Source organism: Parasteatoda tepidariorum, chromosome 6 (genome assembly GCF_043381705.1).
Source record: "Parasteatoda tepidariorum isolate YZ-2023 chromosome 6, CAS_Ptep_4.0, whole genome shotgun sequence".
In the NCBI taxonomy this organism is placed as follows: domain Eukaryota; kingdom Metazoa; phylum Arthropoda; class Arachnida; order Araneae; family Theridiidae; genus Parasteatoda; species Parasteatoda tepidariorum.
The window spans coordinates 56,014,068-56,027,149 of NC_092209.1; the positions used below are offsets into that span (position 1 = coordinate 56,014,068).

Consider the following 13,082-nt stretch of genomic DNA (forward strand, 5'->3'; position numbering starts at 1 on the left):
CTTTACACCCACGCGCTCTAAAAGGCGTAAATTTATCAGAATATCCAGTACACTTCATGGCCAATAAAAAAGCATGGGTCACATCAGCTGTATTTGCAACATGGTTCAACGATTCTTTTGTACCAGAAGTTGAAAAATACATGAAAGAGATGGGTCTTCCGTTTAAAGCATTGCTAATTGTAGATAATGCACCCGGTCATCCCTGTATAGAACATCCTAATGTACAAATAGTGTTTTTACCACCAAATACGACTAGCCTTATACAACCACTGGATCAGGGCATAATCGCAAATTTTAAGAAACATTATATCAAATTAACTTTCAGCTACATTTTGAAAAAGCTGGAGAGCGATAAACTAAACCTGACTGAAGTTTGGAAAGAATTCTCAATTTTAGACTGCATACACCATATTATTGCAGCAATTGGGCAAATCAAACAACACACATTAAATTCGTGCTGGAAAGCGATCTGGCCTGAATGTGTAATTAATCGAAACGTCACCGAAAACGCGTCAACGTTATTATCTGAAATTAGTGCGCTCGCACATAACATCGGCGGAGAAGGCTTTGATTCTTTCGGCGTTAATGACTTGGACGAGATGATTGAGGACCAAACTGTGGACGATAGTGACATTATCAATAGTTTGATAGATTATGAAAATGGACAAGAAGAACCGGAATCTATTACAGCAGATAAAATATATGCAGGGATCCAGATTTCGAAAAAATTGGAAACGCATTTTCTTAAAATAGATAAAAATGTGGAAAGACGCTTAAAATTCCAAAAAGAACTGAGATCATGCATGTCTCGCTATCGTGACGTTTACATGCAATTGACCAGTCGACCGTCGTCACAAAAACTGATCACTGACTTTATGGTACCAAAAAACAAATCAATTGAAACCCTATCTTCAAGCGACGACAGCGATTTTCAACCAATTCATTACAAGAAGATGCGCGTTTTGGATTACGACGAGTAGCGGCAAACTATTTAAAGTATAGTTTGAAAACTTCTCCATGTATATGTACAATGAAGAATTAAATATTTTTAAAATTTCTTTAGGTCTAATTTAATTATTTAATTTTATTGAAAGCATTCTCTCATCTATTTCATAAATCATTGATGTATTTTCTGAGTCCGACTTTTTTTATGCGGTCCCTATCAACCGCATAAAAAAAGTTTTTGGTGATATATCGTACAAACTTGTTTATTACATGTCAGAATTTATAAAATTTTTGAATTTTTTTTTGTGCGATTTCTTTTATGCGGTCCCTATCTACCGCACAAAAAAAGGTTTTACTGTATTATTTATGTGTGTTTTGAATTTGAATACTAACTTAAAGTTAGTTGTTTCACTTTCTAAAAGTTCAGATCTAAATAAATTTATAGATTAATGTCATTCAGTTACCACATTTTCTGCTCGTTTTATACCATTTCAAACTACTAAATAAAATAAAAACCCAATAAAACTTTATCTGTTTCTTATGTATTAGCGAAATAATTCTTTGTATAATTTTTTTTTTAAAAAACATTAATTTTTAAACCTCTCTTCTTTTTCATAATTTAAATGTAAATATTTTATCTAGTAAAAATTTCACTTTTTTTTAAAAAGATTCTCAATTTTTTATTCGCCTTTTTTTTATTACTGGACAACAGTTATTGCACCTCCAGTTTGATTACTAAATTTCCTGTGGGGGGAGAATTACCCTCATTGGTGATACTGTTCAATTTTAACCTCACATTGTGTGACCATTGAACCTTCAATACATATATTGTTATTGTGATGTGTCATCTATATAATTCTGAAACCATCATCAATCTATCATACATCCTATTCATTAATATATGTAAATAATATATTTAATTTGTTTTAACGTCTACATTATATTTTATTTTTATTTGTAACAATATTATATGTGGAAACATAAATTTATTCAAATGACAGTATGTAACAAATTGAGATTTTCAGCATTGTAAAATTATAAGGAGTAAAATTGACTTTGCTCCTGATTTTTAAAAATTAATAAGTTAATTGGAAATTTAGATTCGAAATTTCTTGTATTTCTGAAGAAAATAATGTATGACAAGTGACCAATTATCAATTTCAAAAGTTTAAGTGTCATTTGTGTCTACTTTGTCCCAGAATTCACAGTGTAGTAAATAAAATATTTTCTTTTTTAATAAATTTAGTTTACCAAATCCATGAGTTATAACTCAAAATTAATGATATATTGTGAATTTTATTTTTTAGGAATTCTTGCTTTATTAATTCGAAATTACAGATATTTGTGTACTTTTTCATTATTTTTAAGTAATTTTTCCCACAATGTTAATTTTAGTTGGAGATCAACAATTTTTAATAATATCTGTAATGACTGAGTTTCAGTTCAAAAGTAATATTTTAGCGATCTGTGTTATTTATTTATTCTTACAGTTGTTTCAGTCTAAACATTTTATTAAATTTTCAAGTTGTTTGTCATTTATTTTATTTTTAATTAAAGAGGTAATTTTATTTAATAAGTAAATTTTATTAAGTAAATATTTTTGTAAAGTATACATTCATCTACAGAAAATATCTATGGATATATATATTTTGTATTATTCTTGATGAATGGAAATGATAGTTGTGAGAAATTTTTTTTATCGATTAAAGTTAAAGTAAACACAAATAATTTATATTTGTTTTTCAATTAATTCATTTCCTAAACTAATGGAAAAAATTTTTAATTGGAAGATTATTCATCTAATAAATAGATCTTCCTAATATTTTTCTTTTTTACTCATGGTATCATATAAATAATTACCATATTTTCCTGCTTATTACTGAACTTTTTCTCCATAAAAATTTTTTTTTTACTTCTATAATAAAGTCAGATATTTATTGATTGCGAAGTGACCAATTGTCATTAGTAATTACATGAATCTGAATACTTATGTCCAAAAAATATTTTTAGTATGCGATATGGAATCTCTTTTGAGGGTTGCACTCGACCGTTTCAATTAATATTTTTAGTATGCGATATGGAATCTTGAGGGTTGCACTCGACCGTTTTAATTAATACTCGCTCTAATAATCCTTTTATCCTCCACTCATTATTTTATCTTCGCTATTGGTCTTTCACACATCTGGTGTAATTTTTCTAGAAGTGCTGAGCTTTAGTTCACCTCAAATTGTAGGTTGTCTAATATTTTTATCTAGTACAGTCAACCCCGCTTAAAGGAATACCATCGGTTCCAGCCAAATCTATGCTATTAAGCGGGTTATTCGATTAAAAGGGGAATGCAATATTCAGTCTAAAATTCTGAATTTTCAAGAAATTTTACTTTTTAATGGTTTAGTATCGCGGTTTGATTAAATAAACTCACTTATATGATCAATAAATAATTATAATTAAAACTTTCTTCCTTAGTATCATAAAAAAATGTCATTTGCAGTTACATAAAAATAAATCAATGTTAGTAAAAAGTATCATGTAGGAACTAAAATATTATTTAAACCTATCCGAAAAATTCTATAATTGAAGACTTCTTTACACCGGTTTAATTTTTCAATTTATCAAGATTAGATATTCCCTTTTTGTTTCTACAAAAATTTTCATAACTTGTGCGTATTCCTTTCAAACACATGCAGAATTTTTTTTTCTTCTAATCTTTGAAATTTGAGAAATTCCTAATTAATGCGCTATTTTAGTTGGGGATTTCTTTAAAATTTATTGTTTCTAAGATTCATTGTTTTTTCCCGATAGATTTAAATAATTTTTTTTCGCGCTCAACTTGCAACCAACTCAAAATTATTCACTGGATTAAGCCGTTATTCCACTTAAGAAAAAGACACTCTTTACACTAGTGTATTAGGTTTTTAAAACTTTTTCTCATCAAAGCTAATAGTGCATCAAGAGGGGACCACAAGTCTTGACCTAAAAACAAATCACTCTATCCCTTTTTTACATACTAAATGATGTGTGAGTGAAGTAAGTCAAAGAGGGGTAAAACCCTCTTCGTTTACTTCAATGTATAACTACTATAATACCTACTATAATAAGAAGTCCCTATTGAAATGACCACCTATTGTAACCATATCTTAACTGAAAAAGGGAAATTCTATATTAGCTGGTTAAATATTACTCTAAAATTGACAAATTTTTTTTTCATTTCAGTACCACTTCTTTATGCAATTAAGCGGGGGCAAAAAACAACAAATAACCGTTTAAATGGGGAAGTTCAACATTAGTTTAATGTAAAATGAATTGATTCCATTAAATTTTATTCGTATAAGCGGGTTATTCAATTATCCGAGGGGCGATTAAGTGGGGACGACTGTACGTATTTTGTTAAAGATTATTTGATAAATATTAACAAAAATTTATGTTTATAAAGTTTTGTGAAATTCCTAAAATGTTTATCAAAGTTATGTGTTTATGAAAAGTAATGTGTAAAATTGTTTACAGGTTATGATCTAGGACAATAATATGGATAGCAGCGGCTTTTTGAATGATGTTTATAATGTAAGGGAGAATTCATTTCCAGAATTGGAGAACAAAATAAAAGTACTTCCTCATTCCTGTTTTGTATGTAGTAAAGCTTTTGTCAGGAAAAATACTTTGTTGAAACATTATCGAGAACACAGTAAAGAGTTTGGTCCGAATTTAGAACATTTTGAGGAAAAAAGGCAGCTTTACCTAATGAAGAAGTATCCAAATGGAATGAATGATTTGGATAACTCTTTTGTTGCTCTCCCCTTGGATAACTCCGTAACTAAAAGTGAAATTATCCTTCCTAATGATATTCCAAACGGTGATCATAGTGTTATTCAAAATCTTGATTCAAATGATATCATTGTAACTCCTGTTGAAAATGATGTAGTGATGGTTCAAAGTCTAGATCCCAGTATTGTTGAACACATTGAGCCGCAAAATATCAATTCTGATATTCCTTTTTCTGTACCTCTCATCCCTGATAAGGAAGTCCATGAATGTAATGTATGTTATTTAAAATTTCCATCCTATCTTAGCCTCAAATCGCATGCTGGTACTCATCATGTTTGTGATTGCTGCAGGCAGATATTTAACTCTGATGAAGAGTTAACTGAACACTATAAAATGCACAGCACTGAACGGCATTTTCTTTGTGATCATTGCCACGAGAGCTTCGCAAGAAGAAGTGAGTTGGCAAAACATAAATTGAAGCATGTGAAAAATGCTCATGCATGTAGCATTTGCTATGAAAGCTTCAAGTGCAAAATATCCCTGAGAAAACATTTTCTGAGTCACGAGGATAAGGGGGAGCATTACTGTAAAATATGCTGTGAAACTTTCGAATCAAACAAGGATCTTGTTATGCACAGGCTAAAGCACAGGAAAAAAGAGAGCTTTGTTTGTGAAATTTGTTTTTCCAGCTTTTTTAAGGAGAGTGCTCTGAAAATGCATTACTTGAGTCATCCTAAGGAAAGGCCTTTTGTTTGTGATGTCTGCAATGATAGCTTTACGATTGAAGATGATCTAGTTTCTCATCGGATGTCCCACAATGCATCAAATAAGTCACAATCAGTGTGCAAAATATGTGGCAAAACTTTTGACAAGAAGAGCGATCTGCACAAACACAAGGCAAAAGTGCATAGCAAGGCGAAAAATGACCAATGGGAAATATCACCACCAACAAATAGCGAAAAAGCAAGAATCAAGAACGAGTCCAACAATCATACTATAAAAAGATTGTACGTATGCAATGTTTGCAATAATGCATTTAGGGAAAAAGACGAATTTGAAGCTCATAAAGAAAGCCATGAAACAATTACTTGTGAGGTATGTGATGGAAGTCTGTTGCCTAGTGATTACGAAGATCATATGCTCATGCATAATGAAGGAAGAATGTTTACTTGCCGCATTTGCACTATGAGTTTCATGTTCAAGGAAGATTTGGCATCTCATACTCTTTCTGCACATTCTGAGGGAAAACCATTCCATTGTAACATATGCAGTGAGGGTTTTGAGTTTAAAAGTGACCTTCGTGAACACAAACAAGTTCATAATGAAAAGAAACTGAAAAGTGATGTGAGAGAGTCAAGGCAAACTCGCAGTGAAAAGAAATTGTCTCGTAAGTCTCTTAATGGTAGTGCTAAATTGAAAAATGAAGTTGTGCTTACTAGTAAGCAATCTTCTACTAGACAAAAGCGACATAGTCGTGTGGAGCACATCTGCATAACGTGTTGTGAATCATTTCCCACTAAAAAGGCTTTGGTAGAACATGAAATAATCCATGATGATGATATGGTTGTTGAGTATGAATCGTGTTTCATTTGCAAATACTGCAGAGGAGAATATAGCTCTAAGTCCGACTTAACAGATCATATGAGTTCTTGCAATGAGAAAAAAGTGCACAATTGTAGAGCATGTAGCATGAAATTTAAGACTAAAGATGATCTTTTGAATCACAAAGCTTTCTGCGCTGAAAGAAAATCCCATCTTTGCAAGAATTGCAATGAAAGATTCAAAACAAAAGAAGATTTGTTGGAGCATAAAAAAGTTCATAGTCGACGTCAGCCATTTCTTTGCAAAGTATGTAATGAAGGTTTTAAAAACAAGGAAGATTTGGAGGTGCATAAAAAGATACATAATACCAGTCCTACTTATCCTTGCAATATATGTGATAAGATATTTCTCCAAAAGGATAATTTGAGGGAGCATAAGCTGTGTCATGAGGGAGAAATCACATACATATGCAGCGTTTGTGAAGCAACGTTTGAGAACAAAGTAGATTTCAAAGCTCATCGAGAAACTCATGATTTTATTATTCATCAGTGCAAGGTGTGTAATGAGACCTTTAATATGAGAAAAGATCTGAAAAGGCATTATTTAAAGCATATTTTAGAGAGACCTAATCTGTGTAGAATTTGTAATGCTAATTTTGTTCAGTGGGGTGCTTTGCGAAGTCATTATTTGAATCATACGAGAAATTAAGGCAGTTTCTGCCTAATGGTGTTAAAGTATTGAAAAACTCCGCCTTCACATTTTCTGTAAATAGTAAGAATGGATTTTATAATTATGGTAGGTTTAAAAACAAGTTTTTGAAACAGATAATATTACTAAAATTGTATATTATATCTGTATTGTTTATGCCTCAAAACACTGCTTTTAGATTTGAGCTTACTTAAACAAAAAAAACTTCTAAAGCACTTTTTTTTAAAAAAAATTTATTACTATTAGCTCTAAAAATATGCCCATTATTCAAATTGGTGTTAAAAAATAAGTTGCAACTGGAGCTGAGCGATATCAGAATTTAAACAGCAAAATACGTATTATTAAGAAGTATTGCTGTTTCATTATATTTTTCAAATATTTATATTGGAGTTTTGATACAATGTTGGATAATATGTCAATACTTTTTTCAATTTAATACACTAAAATTGCTTTTATATTTTTGTTACTAAAATAAAATTAATAAATTGTAATGAATGATAACATTATATTGGTCAAAATTAATAAATTGTCATGATGAAATCATATTTGATTAGAATCGCTTTATTAACATGGTTAATAAAGCGATATTATATTTGATTGAACCTATATTTGATATTTGTCATAAGGAATAATTTACAAATACAACATATATCATAAGAATGCTTTTTAAATGTTGTTGTGATGTTTAAAAAATATTAATTGATATAGTGATATATTTCCCAGCTTTAGTTGTAAACCAAACATTTTACCAACATTGATAAATTCTTTCTTTTTTTTTTTAACAAAAAAGGAATTAAATACTTAAAAAATATAAAGTATTCCATGCAAAAGAAAAGCAAAAGTTTTTATAAATTGTACCAATGGTAGCAAATCAAAATAGTCGTTTTATTTCCGATTTTAAACTGTTTTTTTTTTTTTTTTGAATAAAAATAATGCACCTGAACACTTATTGGTGTATAGCAATATTCTGTAAATTATGTAAAATTTGAATATTGTTTAGCAATATTTTTAATTTCTATGTGTTACAAATATAAAATCAGGATTTATCTATACTTTAACATTGGAGAAGAATGGTCTAGCAGGGTGGTATTCTGTTTTCATGTGAAGTGCGTGGTGAAAGGTTAAAAGTGTAATACAAATCAAAGTATTATTTGAAAAAGCTCTGATATTATGGTGTACAATACAAAAAAAAGAAAGGAAGCACACTGAATAACTATTGATCGATCTTGATGGAATCTTCTGAATGGTTATTTTCTAATGGAGGACTCAATCTTAATAGTTTGAGCGTGATGACCTCAAATGTGCTATCTAATTGGCGCAGACAATATTTTAATTAAAAATAATCAGATACAAAAACATACTTTCTCCAAATGAACATGCCTTTTTTTTTCCTCCGACGGTTTTGTATTTCTGACTCCCAAAATATAGCGAATAGACGCAATTTGGGAAATATGGTCACAACAGTTTGGACACACTTAATGTTAATTTTACTTTTCACATATTTTACCTTTTCTCAACAACTATTTAAGCAACTTGAAAAATATTTGCACAGATTTATAAAATTCGTTTATCCAAAGAAAATCCTTTGGATAAAGGAAAGCAAATGAATGATAAACCATGCAAGAAAAAACAAAACAACCCATTAGTAATTATTAATTATTTTTTATTGTTTTATTTAATAATAGTCAAAAAATTTTGGTATACTTCTTTTAACATAATTTTAAAGAAGATAATTTTACATTATAAAATACAAAATCTGAGCAAAATCGGTTGCACTCGTGAGCTTGAGAAATCAAATCTTAAAAATGTGAATTTTTTAATATTCAATTCTGTTGATTTGAAATGTGTACAAAAAATGGTATGTTTATTCAGAAAAAGTACATTTTTGTGCCTGATTTCTGAACTTAAAATATCACCGCCTCTTGAACCGCTAATATTGAATTTTATAACATGAAAATCCGATCATTCAATCTAAAGTTATTCAGGGTTGTTTTTTTTTTTTTTTTTTTTGTGCCTGTCTACCTTAACATTTAATGAATTGTTATTTCTTTTTTCTGTTGAACGTTATTTGCAAAGATTTTGGTTGCTGCTCTATGGTTCTAACTGCATCTTTTCAAATTTATATGAAAAAGACAACTATAACAGCTTGCCTAGTTACTAACATTTAAACAATTCAATATTACTTAAAACTTGAAAAGATAAATTTTGCAATACATTTACATTATTTCATAGTCCCATAATTTCTGTTTAATTATTTTGTTGCATAGTTTTTAAAGTATACTTTGATCATTTAAAAACAAACTTTAAAGTAGTTCCTTTGACAATGTATGATGCTGTGTTTTAAAATGTGATATTTACAATGTAAATCAAGTATCAGGTTTATGACGTTGAGTGATTAAATGTGTTTTTAGCTAATACTTTTAAATCAATTAATTTGTATTTGACTTTTTCAAATGTATTAGAATTAACCATGGTGTGTGTTATATATATTTTCCATTGTAGTTATTCTGAAACACAAGAGATTTGAAAATATTACTGTTCCAGAAATATTGTATAGAGATGGTGTATTCTTCTAAAATGGGTATATTTCTTTGAAGATTAAAACATCAAACAAAGTGTATTATGACACAATCAAAAATTCCCCTCTGCTGTTGTTTGTTTTGTTCAACAAATTTAATTTTCTAAATACAACAATGAGGAAAAACTGAAACGCTACTCTTGCAAGAGTAAATTATGCTGAATCACTTAATCTTTATTGGAAATTTCATAGTCATTTTATTCTTTTTCATATTCTTAAGTCTCAAATCAATAATATACAGAATATACAAAATACAGTGATGCAAAAGTCTAGAAATAATCTGATATATTGAACATTAATGTTTGTTCCATGTTTTTCATTGAAATATTTTAAGGTGATAAAACTAATCCATCTTTCTGATTGATTGTGGTAACTTAGCTACTTTAATAAGTGGTTTTTGGATGACTTATGTAAGAAAAACTTTTTAAATTGAGGATATAAAATTTTTTTGCTTTGTTTTGTAATGGTTTTTAAGAAAATTAAAAGAGTAATTGATGGTCTAAATACAAAATGCCCTATTTATATTTCGTATAAATTGGATTTCAGTTGAATATAATAAAAAATTATGGCATTCATTAATTTTGCTTCTTGATACTTGACTAAAAGTCTCAATAGGAAAGATATAAATACTGCAATATATTTGAAATTGACTTAAGTGTTAAATTGTTGTATGTATTTACATGCCAAGTCACAAAAATCTACATAATAATCCGTAACGCTATAATAAAATTTTAAGATTTATCTGCAGAGCCTGTAATTAGATATTTGTGTTTACTAACTTTTATCTACATGGCAAAAATAAATCTGCTGTGCCACTTTAATTATGCTACTGGGTTTAGATGAAAAGAGCATAAAATTTTATGTTTACAATTCAAATCTCATTATAGTTATTCTAAATTTTTAATTTATTTCTCTGAAATATGTTTTCCTAGAGGGATTTTAAAGGTTGTTAGATTAAAAACTGTAATTTATTTTTAGAGTCTTTCCTTAAAATGAATTTTTCAATTATGTATCACAAGTACATTCATTCAAAATTTCTATCTTATTCATCCCTGAAGAAACAAAAGACTTAATTTTATCATTATTAAATAGAATTGTAAATGCCATACTAGATATATCAGCTATACTAGATGTGTATTTGTGCACAAATTAGTGAACAGTGGTTGCATCTTCTCTCTCTATATTTAAAAGTGAAAGCCTGTCTATATAAACCGGTAGGTGTGTTTCGATTACTGAAGAACATGAACACAGTTTCGAAATGTGTTTTTTTTTTTCTTTCTACAGCTTGAAGTTTTTCATGTGATGATTTATAAGCTATTGCCACAAGCATTTCTTGGCTTTTATTTCGCTCTGAATATATTTACTTATAAATCTTTGTTACATTCTATGCTTTTGAATATTATAACTCATGAAGTTTCTTTTGTATATATTTATCACATGTTAAGTTCTTACCTTGTTTTATACTGCTATGAAGGTACTCAAAGCATTACTTGTCAATCACATTAAACTTGATCGTACAAATTATCAAATTTTTGTCAGAAAGTTTTGCGCATTGTGTATTAAAAATAATAGCCAGTGACAGCCGTATGACATAGTTTCTGTGTAAAATTGCCGGAGAACAAAGTGTTAATGCGCAATGATTCCGATTTCTAATAGGTATTTTAAAATGCAATCTGCATCAAATCCAAAGTAAACTCTGGAAAGATTTTTTTTAAATACACTATTATTCATTTTCTTTTTTTTATTTGAAGGAGGGGAGATATGTAATAAATATTCATATATATTTTTTTAATAAATGTTTTTTTTTTTAAATGAAGCATCATTTTTTACCCCTATCTCTGTTTGATGAAATTATCCATTTCATAAAGCTTGTTTGGGTATGCGCTAAGCATTTCTTTTTCTACACCAGAGAATTTGTATGTTTGGTTTTGTGTCATTACTCATATTTGAGTTTTTAAGTATACTTTTCATATTTTAATATTATTTTAATCAAATCACTAAATTTTGAACTGAGTTCAGGATACAACCTAGTTCGTTTCTCAAACAGAACCTAATTTTTCCCTTTATTTGTAGTAGAAAATACAGCTTGTTAGGAATTTTTTTTCTTTCATGTTTGCTTTTTCAGTTAAATCGTTCAAAAGTTAATATCTATGTAATCTGTAAAGCGACTTTGTCTGTATCTTCGATCAACAATTGTCCTATATCTTCGCATAAAAATGCATTAACAGTGCTTTTGGTATGTAATAATAAATAATAATAAAAACCTATCTTCATGAAAGCTTTTGTTATTTTTTCTAAGAGTTAAGATTATTTTTTATCATTAACTGTAATTCTGAACTTAATTTGTGAAAAAAAAAAGCCATTTCTTATGAATAAGCTTAATTTTTAAAAATTATAAAACTGCTTTTTAGTGCTAGAAAAAACTTGTTTCGAAATTTTATTTTTAGTTTTTTTGTTTTGTTCTCACTTCTCTTTTTCCTTTCCTTTTTCCCATTATGTTCTTTCTTTCTTTCTTTTTTTTAAAATGCAAATCTTGTCCTGCCTTTCCTTTTTTTAATGCAAATCTTGTCTCTTTCCTCCTGTTTTTTCCTTTTATCATATTTTAAACACTTCATGAGAGGAGACTTGTTCTTTCCAAAACATGTTATTGTATTTTTCTGAGAATGACATTTTAATAAACATTTAATATATTTCATACCAGTTTTTATTCTTCATTGAAACTAATAATAAATAAGTAAAATTATTTATGCTAATATAATTTGTTTACTCACTATTCCATTCTAGGAAGTATTTATTAACATTCAAGTAAGATTAATATTAATTTGATTAGTAAGAGATTGTTAGTTTCAGCTGTAAAAATTAGTTTTGAAAATTGTATTGTATAGTGTTAGTTTTCCTAAAAGATGTCATTAGCCATATATATTTGTAAATACTTCATTATAAAATGTATCATTCATTTGGCTTATAATGTATAATCTGCATAAACAGTTCTATATTATTTTTGTTACAATCATGTTACAGTCTAATTAGTTTTTTTTAAAGACAGCTGAAAATAAAATTCCAAATATTATTCTGTTAATGTTTTATTACATTGGGCCATTTTTATAAAATGTTTTAAAATATTGGTTTTGATATTTTTTAAAGTTGTTTGGTTAAAGATGGTATGCAGTTTTGATTTTGTTATTGTTTTGTTTTATATGTTGTCTTGTTGCTTTATGTAAGTTAGGTTTTATTTTCATGACATTTTTAATTGTGCATGTTGAAAAATGCAATAAAATATACAACTAAATTTTTTAGCCTCTTGTACTTTTTAAAATTTTTGTGCAAATTAATTTACTTTAAAATAATGATAAATATTATTATACCCTTATTTCAATGAATTTTTTATATGCTAAATTTACAAACATTTATTTATTGTCTATTTAAGTGGAATAAGTGATAAAATTTCCCTTTATAACATTTCCTCTAAATTTCTTAATTAAAACTTATAAGAAATTCATAGCTTTTAACTTTTTGAAAATTTTTTTTTAACTGATTTTTGTTTAAG

The 13,082-nt window shown here is 28.3% G+C and overlaps 2 protein-coding genes across 2 annotated transcripts in view; both read left to right on the top strand.

The window, feature by feature from the left end:
* LOC107449195 (zinc finger protein 493) overlaps positions 1-12,824 on the top strand; it is a 19,028-nt gene extending 6,204 nt beyond the window's left edge. Inside the window, exon 3 of the mRNA XM_016064664.3 lies at positions 4,450-12,824. Coding sequence (XP_015920150.1) covers positions 4,471-6,957 — 2,487 coding nt within the window. The 5' untranslated portion in view covers positions 4,450-4,470 and the 3' untranslated portion in view covers positions 6,958-12,824. The remainder of the gene's footprint in view (positions 1-4,449) is intronic.
* On the top strand, positions 57-980 carry LOC122272592 (tigger transposable element-derived protein 1-like). The gene has a single exon (XM_043056443.1). The coding sequence runs from the start codon at positions 57-59 to the stop codon at positions 978-980; it is 924 nt and encodes a 307-aa protein (XP_042912377.1).
* Positions 12,825-13,082: the final 258 nt, after the last annotated feature.